General features: G+C 46.5%; 1 protein-coding gene across 4 annotated transcripts in view; it reads left to right on the forward strand.

The window, feature by feature from the left end:
* RAB7B (RAB7B, member RAS oncogene family) overlaps positions 1–22,971 on the forward strand; it is a 197,381-nt gene that overhangs the window by 49,693 nt on the left and 124,717 nt on the right. For 2 of the 4 annotated variants that reach the window (XM_078644585.1, XM_078644586.1), the window contains exon 2: positions 4,833–4,954. The exons of 1 other annotated variant lie outside the window; for it this stretch is intronic. In XM_078644585.1, the coding sequence (XP_078500711.1) occupies positions 4,838–4,954 (117 nt within the window). In that variant the 5' untranslated portion in view covers positions 4,833–4,837. The remainder of the gene's footprint in view (positions 1–4,832; positions 4,955–22,971) is intronic. One more of the 4 variants, XM_078644587.1, reaches the window with a different exon arrangement.

Below are 22,971 nucleotides of genomic sequence, written 5' to 3' on the forward strand. Positions count from 1 at the left end.
AGCCTTTGGCACGGTTGTTATTTTATGTTGGCAGCGTTGGCCCACCACGAGATACCCCCTGCTTACATCTGATGAGCTTAATTGCTGTATACAGCACCAATGGTTAGAGCCAGAACTGGGCCCTACATCTGGTCTGGTACTACATCAGCGCAGGTCGCGCTGCCAGTGCGCTGTGTGTTTTAATCTTACCTTTGGTATTTCGCCGCTTTACCAGGATTTATCCTCGTTTTTAGCCTCACTCTGCTTGGGTAATCGCCCCTCTCACTTGCATTTAATTTGTGGAAAATACACCGCTGTTTTGCGGGTCCGGGTCCCGGGGTTGGACTCCTGTGGGCGCCATCTTGGTTTGGGTGAGTAGACATTTGGGCGGGCGCCATCTTGGAGCGTCTTCACGCTCGAGCTGGTGATTGCGACGCCTATTTAAGGCGCACTCGTTTTTAATTACTGTGATCTGGTACTACATCAGCGCAGGTCGCGCTGCCAGTGCGCTGTGTGTTTTAATCTTACCTTTGGTATTTCGCCGCTTTACCAGGATTTATCCTCGTTTTTAGCCTCACTCTGCTTGGGTAATCGCCCCTCTCACTTGCATTTAATTTGTGGAAAATACACCGCTGTTTTGCGGGTCCGGGTCCCGGGGTTGGACTCCTGTGGGCGCCATCTTGGTTTGGGTGAGTAGACATTTGGGCGGGCGCCATCTTGGAGCGTCTTGACGCTCGAGCTGGTGATTGCGACGCCTATTTAAGGCGCACTCGTTTTTAATTACTGTGATCTGGTACTACATCAGCGCAGGTCGCGCTGCCAGTGCGCTGTGTGTTTTAATCTTACCTTTGGTATTTCGCCGCTTTACCAGGATTTATCCTCGTTTTTAGCCTCACTCTGCTTGGGTAATCGCCCCTCTCACTTGCATTTAATTTGTGGAAAATACACCGCTGTTTTGCGGGTCCGGGTCCCGGGGTTGGACTCCTGTGGGCGCCATCTTGGTTTGGGTGAGTAGACATTTGGGCGGGCGCCATCTTGGAGCGTCTTCACGCTCGAGCTGGTGATTGCGACGCCTATTTAAGGCGCACTCGTTTTTAATTACTGTGATCTGGTACTACATCAGCGCAGGTCGCGCTGCCAGTGCGCTGTGTGTTTTAATCTTACCTTTGGTATTTCGCCGCTTTACCAGGATTTATCCTCGTTTTTAGCCTCACTCTGCTTGGGTAATCGCCCCTCTCACTTGCATTTAATTTGTGGAAAATACACCGCTGTTTTGCGGGTCCGGGTCCCGGGGTTGGACTCCTGTGGGCGCCATCTTGGTTTGGGTGAGTAGACATTTGGGCGGGCGCCATCTTGGAGCGTCTTCACGCTCGAGCTGGTGATTGCGACGCCTATTTAAAGTCATCCTCTCCCGCGCAGCGGGTCCGCGCAGAGGGACGCCGTCGCTTAGCCGGAGTCGTGCCAGAGTCCTGCCCGTCTGCGCTCGTCCGCGTCGAGGAAGCGTGAGCGGGACTTGGACTCTGGTCACTAGTCATCATCTCACCATGCAATATACCGCGGCACCCAGGTATAACCGTACCGCCCTTCTTTCGATCCGAGAGAGTCTAACAGTCTGTGGTTTTGACCCTGTGCACCCGTTGTCGGGCCCATGTGAATGTGCCTGCGGCAACTGGTCACTTGAACCATCTTCTGGGACGTGCTTTGCAGAAGGGAAGGCTCTAAGTACACGTATTAACACCTCTGGGCGTGTACTTAGCTTATGGAGTCTGAACGTGAGATCGTTGGTCAAGCACCATCAGTCGCTACGTGATATGATCGAAAAGGACTCCCCTGACCTTATCTTCATCACTGAGACTTGGCTCCAGGATGCGGATACTGCAATAATTAATCTGGCATTTCCCTCTAACTACACAGTGTTTACTCTTAACCGCACCTCAAGAGGGGGCGGCATAGCTATGGTGATAAAATCTTGCTTTCCAGCTGAATGGAAAGCTCTTGACCTACCTGCGTGTGAGAGCGCTTCCTTTAAGGTAGCTTTTAGTCATCAGTTTACTCTAAGTGGCATGTTAATCTATCGCCCGCCAGGGAATGACACTGTCTTCAAGGCCGCTCTTGCTGACGCTGTCAGCTCTTTAGCTCCTAGATGTGCTAATTTTAACATCGTAGGTGACCTCAATATCCATCTTGATCAGAGGTCATCAGCACCTATTAAGACCTTCTTAGCGGATCTTGAAGCCATGCAATTGAACCAACTTGTAACCTCCCCTACCCACATAGGAGGTCATATCCTCGACCCCTTCTTTACTACACTGGAGCGGGCTACGGTCTCTGACCCGATGGTGGTGGGCTGGACCGATCATTTCCTGGTAAAAGTCTCATGCCCAATAGAGGATCCACAATTTAAACCGGTGGATAGACTGATCTTTAAAAGAAACTGGAATAAGCTCAAACTGGAGGAGTTTTTTAAGATCTTGGAGGCACAGCCCCTGGGCAATCTGTTGAACGTGGAGGAAGGATATGAGCAGTTCTGTAACTGGGTCCTAGCCGCCCTTGACTCCCTCATACCGATGCGCTGGTCGAAATGCCATGCTAAAGTTCCCAGCCCATGGTATAATGATACTCTGGCCGAGCTTAAGAGAACGTGCCGGCGAGCGGAGAGGGCGTGGAGGAAATCCTTTGATCCTACTTTGAAATCCCTATACTTTGCCCAGCTTAAGTTCTATCATAGGACAATTTGTCAAACCCGGGCCGCATACTACGCTAGTGAGTTTCTGAATAGCCCCAACCCATCTAAATTAATCTTTAAGGTGCTTAAAGACCTTATGGGGAAACGGGCCACTTCAGCGCAAATCTGCACGGACTCTCATTGTGAAAGTTTGGCATCCTTTTTCGTGGAGAAAGTGCAGGCAATCTACCGTGGATTTACATCTTCTGTGCCCGTCGCTGAGCAAATTGGTGAGGTGGCTTCGGAGTATGAAACTCTGTCCTTTCTGCCAGTGATGTCTGGTGAGGTGTTTGACACTCTGAGCCTTAAGATCAAATCCGGCTCACCATCAGATCCGCTGAAGCCTGAGCTATTTAAACTTCTTCCCCCCCTAGGTCGTGAGTCTATTTTGAATTTGATCAATTTATCACTCACATCGGGTGTGGTTCCTCTTTCCTGGAAACGGGCAGTGGTCACTCCAATCCTGAAGAAGCCTAACCTGGACCCCCTTTTACCAGAAAACTATCGGCCCATTTCCCTCCTGCCTTGGACCGCGAAGGTGGCTGAGGCACATGTGAACTCAATCTTGTCCGCCCACCTCTCTCGTAATAACATTCTAGACGAGACTCAGAATGGTTTTCGTGCACAACATAGCACCGAAACCGCATTGCTCTTTATGACCGAGCACTTACGTTCGGTGCTAGATGCTGGGCAAACTGCGGCGCTCCTTTTGTTAGACCTGAGCGCCGCGTTTGACACGGTGTCTCACGACATTCTGATTAGGCGGTTGGAGGAAGCGGGAATTGAGGGGTCCGCTCTCCAGTGGTTTCGCTCTTTCCTCTCGGACCGGTTTTTTAAAGTGGCTATTCCACCTGGTCAGTCCTCATTCCATCATCTGGGGCTGGGGGTTCTGCAGGGGTCTGCGTTGAGCCCCACCCTGTTCAACCTATATGTGAAACCGCTGGCTGCTGTCGTCAGGCAATGTGCCCTAACTATGACATCGTATGCCGACGACACGCAGCTGGCGGTGACACTTAGTGGTGAACCTGAGGTGAACGCTCCCAGATTTCGTGCAGGACTTATTGCCGTGGCAGACTGGATGCGAACGAACTGTTTGCAGTTAAATGCCAAAAAAAACGAGGTCCTGATTTTAGGAAAGCAGGCGGAGATTTGGGGAGACCAATGGTGGCCTCCAGAATTGGGGATGACTCCCATCCCAGCTGCCGAAGTTAAGAACTTGGGGGTCTGGCTGGATCCAACACTCTCCTTTACCAGCCACACAAAGAAGGTCGCAGCTACCTGCTATGGTATTCTGCGAGGGCTGCGACCGGTTCTTAAATTTTTTGACCCCCCTACTCGGCAGTTGGTGGTCCAAGCCTCCATTCTTTCGCGGCTGGATTATGGGAGTGCGCTACTGCTCGGGGTGAATCAGGCAGAGGCTACTAGACTGCAAAGGGTGCAGAACGCCGCGGCACGTGCCATTGTGGGCCTTCCAAGGCAGTGCTCTGTCTCCGCAGTTTTGACCTCACTCCATTGGCTGCCGATTCGACAGAGAATCAAATTTAAGGCTCTCTGCCTGACATTTAAAATCTTGAAACTCTCTTCCCCCCCTGCCCTTGCTGAGCTTGTTTCCTCTTACGTTCCTACGCGGTCCCTCAGATCGGAATCTCTTCATCTGGCGGTTACTACACGGTTCAGATTGAGTAGGATGGGAGGCCGCTCCTTTCGTGTATTAGCGGCAGGACTGTGGAACTCTCTTCCTGTCCATATTCGAGCCCTGAACAACCTCACTCCCTTTAGGCGCGCCATAAAGACCTTCCTGTTCCCATCGGCTGTATGATTCCTTTTCTTTTCCCCTGTATCGATTTGTTATGTTGTTGTACCGGATCAGGCGCCGGGACGCCCCTTGGCTGGGGCAGCTGAGCGCCTTATAAAAGTTATTAACATAACATAACATAACATCTCCTGCACCCATCAGGTACTGCGCGGTATGTGGCAGGGTTGCTCCCTTTCTCTGCTTCTTTTTATTTTGGCAATTGAACTTATTGTGCAGCAGAGTCAGCAAGAGGTTGGGGATAAAGGGATTATAATAAATAACACTGTACATACTGTATTCTTATACACAGATAACGTGATCATGTATCTTTAGGATCTATGAGAGAAACTGCGGGAGCTGCCCAACTACTATCAAAGTTCAAAGAACTGTTCGAACTTCAAATTAATGTTGATAAGTCATGTAAGTGTACCGAGAGCCACAAGACTTACTGGAAGGTAATCAATCTTATATGCACAATCAAATTACTTTAATCCCAGGTGAGTTTTTTTGATTACACTGCCTCTGTCGGTGGCCGCTCGTCTGGCCCTAGCGAAGATGGTTATGCTGCCACGGTTACTGTGTCACTTTGTGAATGTTTCGATTGCAATACCAGTATGGGTGTTCAGACTGTTAAATACTATGCTGATTGTACTTACTTGAGGGACTGGCCGCCGTAGGGTTAGCTTAACAAAACATTATTTGACGCCCACCAAAGGCTGTATGGGGGCCCTAGATTTCAAGGCCTGTTGCATAGACGGACAATTGCAGTGGCTTTCATACTGGCTGGCTGGCTACAATCTGCCTGAAATAGGACAAACAACTGCCCAGTTTAACAGGGGTCTGGTACATATGCTGATCTGTCCCAGCACCCCAATGCTGCACACAAACCCCCTTTTACTGTGCCGTAATCTATTGAAAGATGGCAATGAACTACACTTCTTTGTGAGCGCTCTATGTGCCCAATATCCCTTTCTGCGGTCTTCCCACACCTTCAGGCACACTGACGACACAGGAGGAGCCCGTGGGAACAGGAAGGAGTAGCGACAGTGGGGACATTGTTTATGCAGAGCATATTAAAGACTGATACTGACTTTGTGCACACTCATGATTTGCCTGAAACATTCTTTTTGACTCATGCCAGTATCCTCCATTACGTACTTAAGCACTAGGCTCCTGATGATAAAGAACCCAAGACACATGAGCTACTCCAAGCACTACACACTAATGGGCATGGCAGGCACTTAATAAGATGGCTCTACAGAGGACTCCAGGAGCAATTTAGCACTCCATTCCAAAGGCTTCTGGTGACATTTGAAGGTGGCGGGGCGTGGAGGTCCGGGTTGCCTGGTGGTGGGAGGGGGCTCAGGAGGGTTCTCCCCCTGAAAATATTTTGAAGGAAGGAGTGAAACACAAATTGGATGGGCTCCACCTGTCGGACACCAAAATAAAATTGCACTTACCTGTTGTCACATGACTCGCACCCCAGCATGTCGGTAGTCTTCTGCAGTGCTCTGCTATGACTGCGGCCGATGTCCGTCCCGAACAATGCACTGTGCACAGCCAGCAGCACATGGAGTGCCGCACACCTGCTGCGTGCCGATCATCAGTCCTGCCGCTCCTTTCACTGCTCCTTAATCCACACAGATTCAGGCTGCATGCACGCCTTTTCATATTTTACGTGCCGCTTTTCTTTCACTCCGGCAATTGTTCATTTATGCAGTGTAATGCCTTGGCGCTGTCTGTTAGAATGTGGTGGGCCACGGTTATGTTTGGGCACCATAATGGGGATCAGTTTTACTTTAGGATTCCGATTACCCAAGCTTCGTCCATGATTGGTCCGCTCGACTCAAGCTGTAATCCTAATCCCAGCAAGCCATTTTCCACGCTGGATTTTTGTAGTTTTTGTTAAATTCAGTGCCGGAGTCAGGATTGCGCGGTGGTCGCCATGCTCTTTCGCAATCCGCAGCCCACTCCCTCACCTCCCACTGTCCAATCAGGAGGTCTGGGACTAGCGTCAAGGCAAGGGAGTGCTCCGGTTGTTGCCACCCACTGCCCTGCCCCTTGCCATTCATTTCAGTGGTGCGCTGCTGAAGTCGCGTGGGCCGCAGCCTAGGCTCCCCATTTGAAACCAGCCATGTTCCGCTTTCTCTAGCCACTCCCTTCAGGATGACATCACTCCTCTCGCATGTGCTTCGAGGGCGAGCAATAGTCCTCGTCCCGGACAGCACATGCGCAGGCGGTGTCTCTGACCTGTGACCTCGTCCCTTCCTAGGATAAAACAAAACACAAAACAGAATTTTTGATTTGTGTTCGAGTCCGAAACGGGGCAGTGAGCACTTCATTTGAGGCTGCTCCATTGCATGTGGTGTCTCTCTTGTCTCCTCCCCGATCCTCGTCCCAAGTCTAGTGAGGCAATGCCCCTTTCGCCCCTATGCACCAGCTGCCACTGCTCCATTCACAGCCCTGAAATCTAAATGGGAAGTCAATCTTGCCAGGGAACTCTCAGATAAAGAATTGTCCAGCATGCTGGAATACCCTAAAGAAATTCTCACGTAACTCGAGGTTTAAATTCATTTAGGGCCATATGTATCAACATTTTGTTTTGTGATTCCTAAATAGCGATTATTAAGGAATCGCTATTTAGAAATCGCAAAATGGTTTGTATGTAGAAAATCGCTTCTTTTTAGCGATTCCTTAGAATTCCTTAATTGCGATTAGCAAATTGCTAATCGCAATTAAGGAATAATTTCCCATTCATTTCTATGGGCCAGGAGGCCCATAGGAATGAAGGGGAAATGTGCGATTAGCAATTTGCTAATCGCAAATTGAGAATATTTTCAAGGGTGCAGGGGTGTCCAAAGGACACCCTTGCACCCCTGAAAATGACATGTGTGCGCATATGGCGCACATACATGCCCTAAGGGCATGTATGAGCGTCACATGGCACCTTTTGATTTTTTTTAAAATGCTTTTTTAAAAGAATTCGCAACTTACCACCAACTAGAAGTTGGTGGTAATTTGCGATTCCTTAAGGGCATTTTGGTATTTTTTATTCCTTGATACATTGCATTTAAGGAATCGCAAAATTTGCAATTCCTTAAATGCAATCGCAAAATAAGGAAAGGCAAATTTTGCGATTCCTTATTTTGCACCAAAATTGTTTCATACATACCATTTAGCGAAAATGGGTTCGCAAACACCGGAATTCTGTGAATTTCGGCATTTGCGAACCCATTTGGGCTTGATACATATGGCCCTTAGTTCACTATCTTACACAGGGCTCATTTAACCCTGTTTAAAATTAGTAAAATGTTTCATACAGCTGCCTCGATGTGTCCAAGATATGCTGACCTCTTGCACATAATATGGTCCTGTTTTTCCTTGCCTGGCGACTGGGGGATAATCTTAGTGGCACTGATGGATGTGACTGGCCTTGACGGCTGGAATGCACTATATCTGTGTTTATTGGGCCCGCACCCATGGCCCAAGTGTACTAAGGTGTTGACGCGCTTCACGGCACTAACATTGTTATTAGCGAAAGGACTGATAACATGGCAATGGAAAGCCCCTTCGGTCCCAAGGGTGGATAGATGGCATGAGGAAGTGCTGCATTTGGAACAGGCTGAAGTGAGACCTTAAGATAAGAAGAATATACAGACTTCCAGAAAAAACCCATATCGATGGAATGGGATAAGTTAATGGAGGAGTTTAAGACACTGAATAGGATCCTTGAGGTGGGAGATAACCCTGAAGGACTGGGCTGATCCTCAAGTGGCCTAGGGGCCGGAGTGGCCCTCCCAGTGCCTTCATACTGACTATGCCTGTCCTTACCCCTCTAGGCTGCACCGCAGATTTGACAGCAATACAGTGACGACCCCCTATAGGTCATACAGAATACCCTAGGACCCCTAGCAGACATGGCTCTCCTATAATTGACTTACACACTAGGTGACAGGTTACGGTTTAAGGGGGGTGGGGAGACTGTTTTTCTTCTGTTGTATGTGTTGCATTCTATACTGAAGACCTCTTGTTGATCTGCTCGAGAACTGCTGCAGTCATGGACATCCTTGTCAACCTTTGGTTCATGTGAAAAGGTCTTAAAATTTGATTTACTCATGCTGTGAAGTGGGAAAAGATGCAATAAAGTTTGTCTTTAAAAAAATTAAAGCAATCAATACAGTGTCAGTTAACGCAATTAATGAGCAAACTACTAGAAAGTATTGAAACATTGTGATGGTGTTTCGGACGTTTCTTGCCTGGAATGATAGAACCAGTCTTTGTTCATCAGCCTCTCTCTTATAGCCCCTAGCTAAGCTGTCTCAGCATCGGAAGCGTCTGCCTGAGTTTCTTTACGTGTCCTCTCACCCTCATTCTTTAGCCAAACAACAATGCTGTTCTGTACTTTGAGACGGCTATTTTCTGTTTTTCATTTGTGGCGGTCTCACGACACATACAGGACCAGGCTAGCTCAGAGAGGCTCCTAGCAGTCAGAAAGGATGTTTAGAGCTCAGCTTGCACAAACCAAGTCTCCCAGGAAGTCGAAGGTTCTCCTCTCAGTCCAATACTTGTCTGTACCTAGCTTAAATACACTTTTCTGATTATTTTGAAAAGGGCAGGCCTAGCAATGAATAATGCCAAGTGCATGAATTAACATATTCATCTTGTTGCACCTTCTCTTGCTTCTTTAAGTTATTATAAATCGTATGACAAAATATGTATGAATAATTAATGTGCTATCAAACTTCTATGAAGCAAATGTTATATTTCATACATCTGCAACCAATCTTGAATTCAGCACACATTTATAAAAGAGAAATATCCACAAAAATAAGTAAATATATGAAATACAATGCGGGGAGTACATAAGCAGAAAAGGCAACACACATGGATCCTGCTATCATTTCATACCTAGAATCCCCTGCAAACCTCACAGTGTGGCTAAAATCACACATTTCCACACATTCTTAACGGGAATGTTCCATAATCTGTGCAGAACAACAACATTCCTACCACTCAGCATCTCCACACTACTCTTGATAACAAGCATTTGCAATGCATAAGGTCTCGCATTAGGAAAGTTTGAGCTATTGGTATTGTAAATGACACATTTTTAGGGCTCGGGCGGAGCCTGAGATCCTATTACTACAGAAAGAAAACAAGCATTAGAAATGCAATCGGGCTCGGATTTATTTGAGTTTGAGCTAATGGCATTGTAAATGCCAATGTATTGTTGCTATGTGTTATGGAGTGTGTTCATGTGGTGTGTACTGCCAGTGATCTCCTTGTGAGTGTGAGAATATTGCACCGTTACTGCCTGTGATGTCCTTCTTGTGAGTGTGAGGAGCTTGCACCTCTGCTGCCTGTGGTCTCCTTGTGAGTGCAAGAAGATTGCACTGCTGCTGCCTGTGATGTCGTTCTTGTGAGTGTGAGAAGCTTGCACCACTGCTGCTTGTGATGTCCTTGTGAGTGGGAGAAGCTTGCACCTCAGCTGCCTGTGGTCTCCTTGTGAGTGTAAGAAGCTTGCACAGCTGCTGCCTGTGATGTCCTTCGTGCGAGTGTGAGAAGCTTGCACCGCTGCTGCCTGTGAGTATGAGAAGATTGCATTGAGCATCTCTGTGCTGTGCCTGTTCTTTGTAAGGGACTCTTGCTCTGTTGCTGCTGCTGCCTTGGCACAGTACCTGCTGTGAGTGTGTAAGGGAAGTTTGCACCGCTGCTGCTTGTGATGTCGTTCTTGCGAGTGTGAGAAGCTTGCACCTCTGCTGCCTGTGGTCTCCTTGTGAGTGTAAGAAGCTTGCACTGCTGCTGCCTGTGATGTCGTTCTTGTGAGTGTGAGAAGCTTGCACCGCTGCTGCTTGTGATGTCCTTCTTGTGAGTGGGAGAAGCTTGCACCTCAGCTGCCTGTGGTCTCCTTGTGAGTGTAAGAAGCTTGCACAGCTGCTGCCTGTGATGTCCTTCTTGTGAGTGTGAGAAGCTTGCACCGCTGCTGCTTGTGATGTCCTTCTTGTGAGTGGGAGAAGCTTGCACCCCAGCTGCCTGTGGTCTCCTTGTGAGTGTAAGAAGCTTGCACAGCTGCTGCCTGTGATGTACTACTCACTACTCTACTCTACTCACTACTCTGCACTCACTACTCACTACTCTGCACTCACTACTCACTACTCTACTCACTACTCTAGTCACTACTCTGCACTCACTACTCTACTCACTACTCTACTCACTACTCACTACTCTACTCACTACTCTACTGACTACTCTACTCACTAGTCTACTCACTACTCACTACTCTGCACTCACTACTCACTACTCACTACTCTCCACTCACTACTCTACTCACTACTCACTACTCTACTCACTACTTTCTACTCACTACTCTACTCACTACTCATTACTCTGCACTCACTACTTTACTCACTACTCTACTCTACTCACCTCACTACTCTACTCACTACTCTACTCACTACTAACTACTCAACTCACTACTCTACTCACTACTCTGCACTCACTACTCACTACTCACCTCACTACACTACTCACTACTCTCTTCTCACTACTCACTACTCTGCACTCACTACTTTACTCACTACTCTACTCTACTCACCTCACTACTCTACTCACTACTCTGCACTCACTACTCACTACTCACCTCACTACTCTATTCACTACTCACTACTCTACTCACTACTCACTACTCTACTCACTACTCTACTCACTACTCTACTCACTACTCACTACTCTGCTCACTACTCTGCACTCACAACTTACTACTCTAGTCACTACTCTGCACTCACTACTCACTACTCTACTCACTTCTCACTACCCTACTCACTACTCTGCACTCACTATTCACTACTCTACTCACTACTCACTACTCTACTCTCTACTCACTACTCTACTACTCTACTCACTACTCTACTCTCTACTCTACTCACTACTCTACTCACTACTCTACTCACTACTCTACTCACTATGAGATGGAACTTTTCTCATTCTCAAAGTACCTTTCATAGGAATACATGTTGAGCTACTCAAAGAGCGGCAGTGAGACTGACAACAAGTACCAATAAAGAACGTAAAAAGACGTGGTGTTTTATGAACGAGAATTTAGTTCAGTTGTTCTAAATCTTAAATGCTGCCTTGAGCAGTTTGTATTAGGAACATTTAATTGTTGGGTCAAAATTGCATTTTAAAATATGCTGCTTAAGTTTTATTAAAAATAAACGTTGTACTTTTTCGTGTATAAATTCCTTATAATGCGACATGGGTAATAGTTATAAATTAGCCAAATATGCATTGTTCAATTACGCTGAGAAAAAAGGCGATAATGACAGTCGGGTGTTATCACTCCAGATTCCCAGGCTGCTCATTTGGAAGAATTCGCGATATTCCATAGACATTTATTTTTTTTTGTATATTTTTACCATCTTAAAGTCGTGCTTGAGGTGAGGAAATCCTTTCTTCAAAATCACGGATCAATCGCACTTGAGGAAATACCAACTAACAACACTGACACTTGAGGGTCTATATCATCACATCAGCTCTTTGATAACTTCTCATAACCGTGTTTACAATCATGTGTCAGTATTATTTACGGTTTATCCAAGCAGACAATTTTGGCACATACGAAGAGAGCTGTTAAAGCAATGAATGGCTGGGCCTTTTCTAATAAACAGGGAAGCTGCACATAGTGCCAGTGATTTTCTCTATTTACATTCCGATAAATAACAGCAGGAACTGTCCAGACCAATATGCAAGTTCACAAGTTTCAAGTGTGTGTTCTTGAGTCAATTGGTAGCCTGACGGAATTTAGACATCATAACTGCCTGTTTTGGTTGTTTGAAATAACATTGCGATGTTGGAGGCGTCATGTCACTTCGTGTTCGTGGGGAGACGGGGGCTCCTTCTCGTACTGCTGGAAGGGGCGTGGGCATGAATGGGGGCGCCGTGGGGATGGGACTGTGCAGGGCCTGTGAAGTCACTGGCCCGAGCTTTCCGGGGCGGTGTGTGCAGGGCGCGCTGACAGCCCGGCCGCGGCCGCCCTTCTTTGCCGCTTCCCGGGGCTGTTTCTCCAAACGGAATAGCTTTGTTTCCTAGATGGATCCGGCTGGCGGCAGATTCTTATAATAACAAATATAGTCATGAAAATGAGATACAAAAAGTGCCGAAATTACAATAAAAGCGGGGTTCCCGTAACGGAAGAGAAGGGAGCCAGGCAGCGCGCTGCCCGGGTCCTGGACTGGTAATTGAGCCCGAGCCGGTGATGTCTAAATCAGGCGGGGAGACGGGGGGTGAGCCAGAGAGCGGCAGAGCAGCTCCCCGGGCCGGCAGGAAGGAGCCGCACACGGCGTCTATGCCTGTGTGCACGTGAGGAGGACGCGCGCCCGACAAACACACTGCTAGATGGTGAACGCGCGCACACCATCTGGAATGCATTACACGGCCACCCTGACAGCTCCTAATTAAGATGAATGCACTTTCGAGCACGTAACCGCACGAAATATGCCCAAAATGGCGCCCGAACATTACAACTGCCCAATAGCATCAAGACTACTAAAAATACATCACCGCGAACACCAATGACCATTCAGATAATAAAAAAATTCAGGAATGTGTCTTTCCCGAGGCCTTAACACACTTTTTTAGGGCTCGGGCGGAGCCTGAGATCCTATTACTACAGAAAGAAAAAAAAGTGTGTTAAGGCCTCGGGAAAGACACATTCCTGAATTTTTTTATTATCTGAATGGTCATTGGTGTTCGCGGTGATGTATTTTTAGTAGTCTTGATGCTATTGGGCAGTTGTAATGTTCGGGCGCCATTTTGGGCATATTTCGTGCGGTTACGTGCTCGAAAGTGCATTCATCTTAATTAGGAGCTGTCAGGGTGGCCGTGTAATGCATTCCAGATGGTGTGCGCGCGTTCACCATCTAGCAGTGTGTTTGTCGGGCGCGCGTCCTCCTCACGTGCACACAGGCATAGACGCCGTGTGCGGCTCCTTCCTGCCGGCCCGGGGAGCTGCTCTGCCGCTCTCTGGCTCACCCCCCGTCTCCCCGCCTGATTTAGACATCACCGGCTCGGGCTCAATTACCAGTCCAGGACCCGGGCAGCGCGCTGCCTGGCTCCCTTCTCTTCCGTTACGGGAACCCCGCTTTTATTGTAATTTCGGCACTTTTTGTATCTCATTTTCATGACTATATTTGTTATTATAAGAATCTGCCGCCAGCCGGATCCATCTAGGAAACAAAGCTATTCCGTTTGGAGAAACAGCCCCGGGAAGCGGCAAAGAAGGGCGGCCGCGGCCGGGCTGTCAGCGCGCCCTGCACACACCGCCCCGGAAAGCTCGGGCCAGTGACTTCACAGGCCCTGCACAGTCCCATCCCCACGGCGCCCCCATTCATGCCCCCGCCCCTTCCAGCAGTACGAGAAGGAGCCCCCGTCTCCCCACGAACACGAAGTGACATGACGCCTCCAACATCGCAATGTTATTTCAAACAACCAAAACAGGCAGTTATGATGTCTAAATTCCGTCAGGCTACCAATTGACTCAAGAACACACACTTGAAACTTGTGAACTTGCATATTGGTCTGGACAGTTCCTGCTGTTATTTATCGGAATGTAAATAGAGAAAATCACTGGCACTATGTGCAGCTTCCCTGTTTATTAGAAAAGGCCCAGCCATTCATTGCTTTAACAGCTCTCTTCGTATGTGCCAAAATTGTCTGCTTGGATAAACCGTAAATAATACTGACACATGATTGTAAACACGGTTATGAGAAGTTATCAAAGAGCTGATGTGATGATATAGACCCTCAAGTGTCAGTGTTGTTAGTTGGTATTTCCTCAAGTGCGATTGATCCGTGATTTTGAAGAAAGGATTTCCTCACCTCAAGCACGACTTTAAGATGGTAAAAATATACAAAAAAAAATAAATGTCTATGGAATATCGCGAATTCTTCCAAATGAGCAGCCTGGGAATCTGGAGTGATAACACCCGACTGTCATTATCGCCTTTTTTCTCAGCGTAATTGAACAATGCATATTTGGCTAATTTATAACTATTACCCATGTCGCATTATAAGGAATTTATACACGAAAAAGTACAACGTTTATTTTTAATAAAACTTAAGCAGCATATTTTAAAATGCAATTTTGACCCGACAATTAAATGTTCCTAATACAAACTGCTCAAGGCAGCATTTAAGATTTAGAACAACTGAACTAAATTCTCGTTCATAAAACACCACGTCTTTTTACGTTCTTTATTGGTACTTGTTGTCAGTCTCACTGCCGCTCTTTGAGTAGCTCAACATGTATTCCTATGAAAGGTACTTTGAGAATGAGAAAAGTTCCATCTCATAGTGAGTAGAGTAGTGAGTAGAGTAGTGAGTAGAGTAGTGAGTAGAGTAGAGAGTAGAGTAGTGAGTAGAGTAGTAGAGTAGTGAGTAGAGAGTAGAGTAGTGAGTAGTGAGTAGAGTAGTGAGTAGTGAGTGCAGAGTAGTGAGAAGTGAGTAGAGTAGTGAGTAGTGAGTGCAGAGTAGTGACTAGAGTAGTGAGTTGTGAGTGCAGAGTAGTGAGCAGATTAGTGAGTAGTGAGTAGAGTAGTGAGTAGAGTAGTGAGTAGAGTAGTGAGTAGTGAGTAGAGTAGTGAGTAGTGAATAGAGTAGTGAGGTGAGTAGTGAGTAGTGAGTGCAGAGTAGTGAGTAGAGTAGTGAGGTGAGTAGAGTAGAGTAGTGAGTAAAGTAGTGAGTGCAGAGTAGTGAGTAGTGAGACGAGAGTAGTGAGTAGTGTAGTGAGGTGAGTAGTGAGTAGTGAGTGCAGAGTAGTGAGTAGATTAGTGAGTTGAGTAGTTAGTAGTGAGTAGAGTAGTGAGTAGAGTAGTGAGGTGAGTAGAGTAGAGTAGTGAGTAAAGTAGTGAGTGCAGAGTAATGAGTAGTGAGTAGAGTAGTGAGTAGAAAGTAGTGAGTAGTGAGTAGAGTAGTGAGTGGAGAGTAGTGAGTAGTGAGTAGTGAGTGCAGAGTAGTGAGTAGTGAGTAGAGTAGTGAGTAGAGTAGTGAGTGCAGAGTAGTGACTAGAGTAGTGAGTAGAGTAGTGAGTAGTGAGTGCAGAGTAGTGAGTAGTGAGTGCAGAGTAGTGAGTAGAGTAGAGTAGTGAGTAGTACATCACAGGCAGCAGCTGTGCAAGCTTCTTACACTCACAAGGAGACCACAGGCAGCTGAGGTGCAAGCTTCTCCCACTCACAAGAAGGACATCACAAGCAGCAGCGGTGCAAGCTTCTCACACTCACAAGAAGGACATCACAGGCAGCAGCTGTGCAAGCTTCTTACACTCACAAGGAGACCACAGGCAGCTGAGGTGCAAGCTTCTCCCACTCACAAGAAGGACATCACAAGCAGCAGCGGTGCAAGCTTCTCACACTCACAAGAACGACATCACAGGTAGCAGCAGTGCAAGCTTCTTACACTCACAAGGAGACCACAGGCAGCAGAGGTGCAAGCTTCTCACACTCGCAAGAACGACATCACAAGCAGCAGCGGTGCAAACTTCCCTTACACACTCACAGCAGGTACTGTGCCAAGGCAGCAGCAGCAACAGAGCAAGAGTCCCTTACAAAGAACAGGCACAGCACAGAGATGCTCAATGCAATCTTCTCATACTCACAGGCAGCAGCGGTGCAAGCTTCTCACACTCGCACGAAGGACATCACAGGCAGCAGCTGTGCAAGCTTCTTACACTCACAAGGAGACCACAGGCAGCTGAGGTGCAAGCTTCTCCCACTCACAAGGACATCACAAGCAGCAGTGGTGCAAGCTTCTCACACTCACAAGAACGACATCACAGGCAGCAGCAGTGCAATCTTCTTGCACTCACAAGGAGACCACAGGCAGCAGAGGTGCAAGCTCCTCACACTCACAAGAAGGACATCACAGGCAGTAACGGTGCAATATTCTCACACTCACAAGGAGATCACTGGCAGTACACACCACATGAACACACTCCATAACACATAGCAACAATACATTGGCATTTACAATGCCATTAGCTCAAACTCAAATAAATCCGAGCCCGATTGCATTTCTAATGCTTGTTTATATATGTGTTGGTTTTGAAAATAGCAAAAATAATAGCTTTGTCATTTACAATGCCAATAGTTATAACTTGTGACACCTATAGCATTTGTAATGCAATATGTGTTGTATTCACGTGACTTAGATGTATTGATATTACAAATAACAATGGCTTTGAATTTTTTTAAAAATTAATACTTAAATAAAAGTTATTGTAATTTATAATAGCAATAGCTTAAACTTTTGTAAATAACTTTTGTGAAGAATATGTTCAGTGTATTTTATTGTGACGAAATTCCAAGAACAGAAGTGAAATACTAACCTCTTTTTGTGACATTTGTAATAAAGCTTGAAACATTGAGAGATCATATTTGACCCAGTTGTTGTTGAATGGTTGCACAGATTGATGCTGTGGTGGCGCTGAGTGATGTTGTGGTGGCGACTAGTGATGCTGTGGCATTCAATGATCCTGTGGTAGCGCATAGTGATGTTGTTGTGCCCCTTAGTGATGCTGTGGTGGTGCTGAGTGATGCTGTGGTGATGCGATAGATAGAGTGAGTGGGATAGATAGATAGAGTGAGGGCGATAGGTAGATAGAGGGAGGGCGATAGATAGGAGTGAGGGCGATAGATAGCTAGACAGATAGATAGAGTGTGGGCGATAGGTAGATAGATAGATAGAGTGAGGGCGATAGGTAGATAGAGTGAGGGCGATAGGTAGATAGAGTGAGGGCGATAGATAGATAGCGTGAGGGCGATAGATAGAGTGAGGGCGATAGATAGAGTGAGGGTGTTAGATAGAGTGAGGGTGTTAGATAGAGTGAGGGTGTTAGATAGAGTGAGGGTGTTAGATAGTGTGAGGGTGTTAGATAGATCGATAGATAGATAGATAGATAGATAGATCGATAGATAGATAGATAGATAGATAGATAGATAGATAGATAGATAGATAGATAGATAGATAGATAGATAGATAGATAGATAGATAGATAGATAGATAGATAGATAGATAGATAGATAGATAGATAGAGGGAGATGGATAGAGTGAGGGCAATAGATAGATAGTAAGGGCAATAGCAAGATAGATAGAGTGAGGGCGATAGATAGAGTGAGGCCGATAGATAGAGTGAGGCCGATAGATAGAGTGAGGGCGATAGATAGAGTGAGGGCGATAGATAGAGTGAGGGCGATAGATAGAGTGAGGTCGATAGATAGAGTGAGGGCGATAGATAGAGTGAGGGCGATAGATTGATAGATAGAGTGAGGGCGATTAGATAGATAGAGTGAGGGCGATAGATAGAGTTAGTGCGATAGATAGAGTTAGGGCGATAGATAGATAGAGTGAGGGCGATAGATAGATAGAGTGAGGGCGATAGATAGATAGAGTGAGGGCGATAGATAGAGTGAGGGCGATAGATAGAGTGAGGGCGATAGATAGAGTGAGGGCGATAGATAGAGTGAGGGCGATAGATAGAGTGAAGGCGATAGATAGAGTGAAGGCGATTAGATAGATAGAGTGAGGCCGATAGATAGAGTGAGGGCGACAGATAGATAGACAGATAGAGTGAGGGCGATAGATAGATAGATAGTTGTGTGTGGTTGTGTGTGCGTGGTTGTGTGTGTGTTATGCTTTGTTTTGCTATGTTTTGTTATGCTATGCTATGTTTTGTTGTGTTTGGTATGCTATGCTATGTTTTGCTAGGCTATGATATGTTTTGTTTTGTTATGCTATGTTTTGTTTTGTTTTGTTATGCTGTGTTTTGTTAAGCTATGCTATGTTTTGTTATGTTATGCTATGTTTTGTTGTGTTTTGTTAAGCTATGCTATGCTTGGTTAGGCTATGCTATGCTTGGTTAGGCTATGCTATGCTTGGTTAGGCTATGCTCTATGCTTGGTTAGGCTATGCTCTATGCTTGGTTAGGCTATGCTCTATGCTTGGTTAGGCTATGCTCTATGCTTGGTTAGGCTATGCTCTATGCTTGGTTAGGTTATGCTCTATGCTTGGTTAGGTTATGCTCTATGCTTGGTTAGGTTATGCTCTATGCTTGGTTAGGTTATGCTCTATGCTTGGTTAGGTTATGCTCCATGCTTGGTTAGGTTAGGTTATGCGCTATGCTTGGTAAGGTTAGGTTATGCGCTATGCTTGGTTAGGTTAGGTTATGCGCTATGCTTGGTTAGGTTAGGTTATGCGCTATGCTTGGTTAGGTTAGGTTATGCGCTATGCGCTATGTTATGCGCTATGTTATGCGCTATGCGCTATGTTATGCACTATGTTATGCGCTATGCGCTATGTTATGCGCTATGTTATGCGCTATGCGCTATGCTATGCGCTATGTTAGGCGCTATGTTGCGCTATGTTATGCGCTATGTTATGCGCTATGTTATGCGCTATGTTATGCGCTATGCGCTATGTTATGCGCTATGTTATGCGCTATGTGCTATGTTATGCGCTATGCGCTATGTTATGCGCTATGCGCTATGTTATGCGCTATGCGTTATGTTATGCGCTATGTTATGCGCTATGTTATGCGCTATGTTATGCGCTATGCGTTATGTTATGCGCTATGTTATGCGCTATGTTATGCGCTATGCGCTATGCTATGTGCTATGTTATGCGCTATGTTATGCGCTATGTTATGCGCTATGCGCTATGTTATGCGCTATGCGCTATGTTATGTGCTATGTTATGCGCTATGCGCTGTGTTGCGCGCTGTTATGCGCTATGCGCTATGTGTTGCGCTATGCGCTATGTTATGCGCTATGCGCTATGTTATGCGCTATGTGCTATGTTATGCGCTATGTTATGCGCTATGTTATGCGCTATGCTATGCGCTAAGCTATGCGCTATGTTATGCGCTGTTATGCGCTATGTTGCGCGCTATGTTATGCGCTATGCGCTATGCGCTATGATATGCGCTATGTTATGCGCTATGCGCTATGTTATGCGCTATGTTATGCGCTATGTTATGCGCTATGTTATGCGCTATGTTATGCGCTATGCTATGCGCTATGCGCTATGTTATGCGCTATGCTATGCACTATGCTATGCGCTATGCGCTATGTTATGCGCTATGCGCTATGTTATGCGCTATGCTATGCGCTATGTTATGCGCTATGCGCTATGTTATGCGCTATGTTCTGCGCTATGCGCTATGCGCTATGTTATGCGATATGTTATGCGCTATGCTATGCGCTATGTGCTATGTTATGCGCTATGTTATGCGCTATGCACTATGTTATGCGCTATGTTCTGCGCTATGCGCTATGTTATGCGCTATGTTATGCGCTATGTGTTGCGCTATGTTATGCGCTATGTTATGCTGTGTTTTGCTATCCTATGCTTTGCTTTGCCATCCTATGCTTTGCTGTGTTTTGCTATCCTATGCTTTGCTGTGTTTTGCTATCCTATGCTTTGCTGTGTTTTGCTATCCTATGCTTTGCTGTGTTTTGCTATCCTATGCTTTGCTGTGTTATGCTTTGCTGTGTTTTGTTATGCTATGTTTTGTTGTTTTACTATGATATGCTATGTTTTGCTATGCTATGTTTTGTTTTGCTATCCTATGCTTTGTTTTGCTATGTTTTGTTATGTTCTGCTGTTTTGTTCTGCTGTTTTGTTGTGTTATGTTATGCTATGCTATGTTTTGTTTTGTTATGCTATTCTATGTTTTGCTATGCTATACAATTCTATGTTTTGCTATGCTATGTTTTGTTTTAAGTTATGTTATGCTATGTTTTGCTATGCTATCCTATGCTTTGTTTTGATATGTTTTGTTATGTTCTGCTGTTTTGTTGTGTTATGTTATGCTATGCTATGGTTTGTTTGGTTTTACTATGCTATGTTTTGTTTTGCTATTCTTTGTTATGTTATGCTATGTTTTGTTTTGTTATGCTATTCTATGTTATGCTATGGTTTGTTTTGTTATGCTATTCTATGTTTTGCTGTGTTATGCTATGTTTTGTTATGTTCTGCTGTTTTCTTATGCTATGTTTTGTTATGCTATGTTATGTTATTCTATGTTTTGTTATGCTATGATTTGTTATGCTATGATTTGTTATGCTATGTTTTGTTATGCTATGTTTTGTTATGCTATGTTTTGTTCTGCTATGGTTTGTTGTGTTATGTTATGCTATGTTTTGTTGTTTTACTATGATATGCTATGTTTTGCTATGCTACGTTTTGTTTTGCTATCCTATGCTTTGTTTTGCTATGTTTTGTTATGTTCTGCCGTTTTGTTCTGCTGTTTTGTTGTGTTATGTTATGCTATGTTTTGTATTGTTTTACTATGCTATGTTTTGTTTTGCTATTCTTTGTTATGTTATGCAATGGTTTGTTTTGTTTTACTGTGCTATGTTTTGTTTTGCTATTCTTTGTTATGTTATGCTATGGTTTGTTTCGTTATGCTATTCTATGTTTTGCTGTGTTATGCTATGTTTTGTTATGCTATGTTTTGTTATGCTATGTTTTGTTATGCTATGTTTTGTTCTGCTATGTTTTGTTGTGTTATGTTATGCTATGTTTTGTTGTTTTACTATGATATGCTTTGTTTTGCTATGCTTTGTTTTGTTATGCTATGGTGTTTTGTTGTGTTTTGTTATGCTATGCTTTGTTGTGTTTTGCTATGCTATGTTTTGTTGTGTTTTGCTATCCTATGCTTTGTTTTGTTATGCTGTGCTTTTGCTATCCTATGCTTTTGTTTGTTATGCTATGCTATGCTGTGTTTCATTATGCTATGCTATGTTTTGTTATGCTATGCTGGTAAGGGTATGTGAGGGTGGGTGTGTGAGTGTGTGTGAGGGTGAGTGAGGGGGGGGAGGGTGTGTGAGGGTGAGGGTGTGTGAGGGTGAGAGGGTGTGAGGGTGAGAGGGTGAGGGGGTGTGAGGGTGAGGGGGTGTGAGGGTGAGAGGGTGAGGGGGTGTGAGGGTGTGAGGGTGAGAGGGTGAGGGGGTGTGAGGGTGAGGGGGTGTGAGGGTGAGGGTGTGTGAGGGTGAGGGGGTGTGAGGGTGAGGGTGTGAGAGTGTGTGAGGGTGAGTGAGGGTGAGTGAGGGTGTGTGAGGGTGGGTGAGGGTATGTGAGGGGTGTGAGGGTGAGTGTGTGTGAGGGTGAGTGTGTGAGGGTGAGTGTGTGAGGGTGAGTGTGTGAGGGTGAGTGTGTGAGGGTGAGGGGGTGTGAGGGTGAGGGGTGTGAGGGTGAGGGGTGTGAGGGTGAGGGGTGTGAGGGGTGTGAGGGGGTGTGAGGGTGAGGCAGTGTGAGGGTGAGGCGGTGTGAGGGTGAGGGGGTGTGAGGGTGAGGGGGTGTGAGGGTGAGGGGGTGTGAGGGTGAGGGGGTGAGTGAGGGTGAGGGGGTGTGAAGGTGAGGGGGTGTGACGGTGAGGGGGTGTGAAGGTGAGGGGGTGTGAGGGTGTGAGGGGGTGTTAGGGTGAGAGGGTGTGAGGGGGTGTGAGGGTGAGAGGGTGTGTGAGGGTGAGTGAGGGTGAGGGTGTGTGAGGGTGAGGGTGTGTGTGAGGGGGTGTGAGGAGGTGTGTGAGGGTGAGTGTGTGAGGGTGAGTGTGTGAGGGTGAGTGTGTGAGGGTGAGTGTGTGAGGGTGAGGGGGTGTGAGGGTAAGGGGGTGTGAGGGTGAGGGGTGTGAGGGTGAGGGGTGTGAGGGTGAGGGGTGTGAGGGGTGTGAGGGGGTGTGAGGGTGAGGCAGTGTGAGGGTGAGGCGGTGTGAGGGTGAGGGGGTGTGAGGGTGAGGGGGTGTGAGGGTGAGGGGGTGTGAGGGTGAGGGGGTGAGTGAGGGTGGGGGGGTGTGAAGGTGAGGGGGTGTGAAGGTGAGGGGGTGTGAAGGTGAGGGGGTTTGAGGGTGTGAGGGGGTGTGAGGGTGAGAGGGTGTGAGGGGGTGTGAGGGTGAGAGGGTGTGTGAGGGTGAGGGTGAGTAAGGGTGAGGGTGTGTGAGGGTGAGGGTATGTGAGTGAGGGGGTGTGAGGAGGTGTGTGAGGGTTCAGGGGGTGTGAGGGGGTGAGGGCGAGTGAGGGGGTGAGGGCATGAGGGTGAGTGTCTCCAATGAATGTCGCTGCTTCGCCTTCTTTGAAAATGTTCAGTGCTGCAAATAGAGCATGCCGCCCTAATTATCACAGCATGAGGCCCCAAAGTGATAATAATCACAGCATGCAGAGAGGCGCCCCACGCTGCTGGGGCACTCAACTGCACATTAATTATAGTTGACTGCTCCAGCAGCCTGGGGCGCCTGTTGACATGCTGTGATAAGTGGGGTCTCATGCTGTGATAATTGTTGTTACTTGCGCGCACAAGCTCCAATGAATGTAGCTGATTCGCCTTCTAAAATGTTCAGTGCTGCACGTTTAAATAGAGCATGCCGCCCTAATTGTTGCGGCGCCTGAGGAAGTGGAGACTCCTGCTGGGATAATTGGTCTTGTGG

This window comes from Lissotriton helveticus, chromosome 5_1 (genome assembly GCF_964261635.1).
Source record: "Lissotriton helveticus chromosome 5_1, aLisHel1.1, whole genome shotgun sequence".
Lineage (NCBI taxonomy): Eukaryota > Metazoa > Chordata > Amphibia > Caudata > Salamandridae > Lissotriton > Lissotriton helveticus.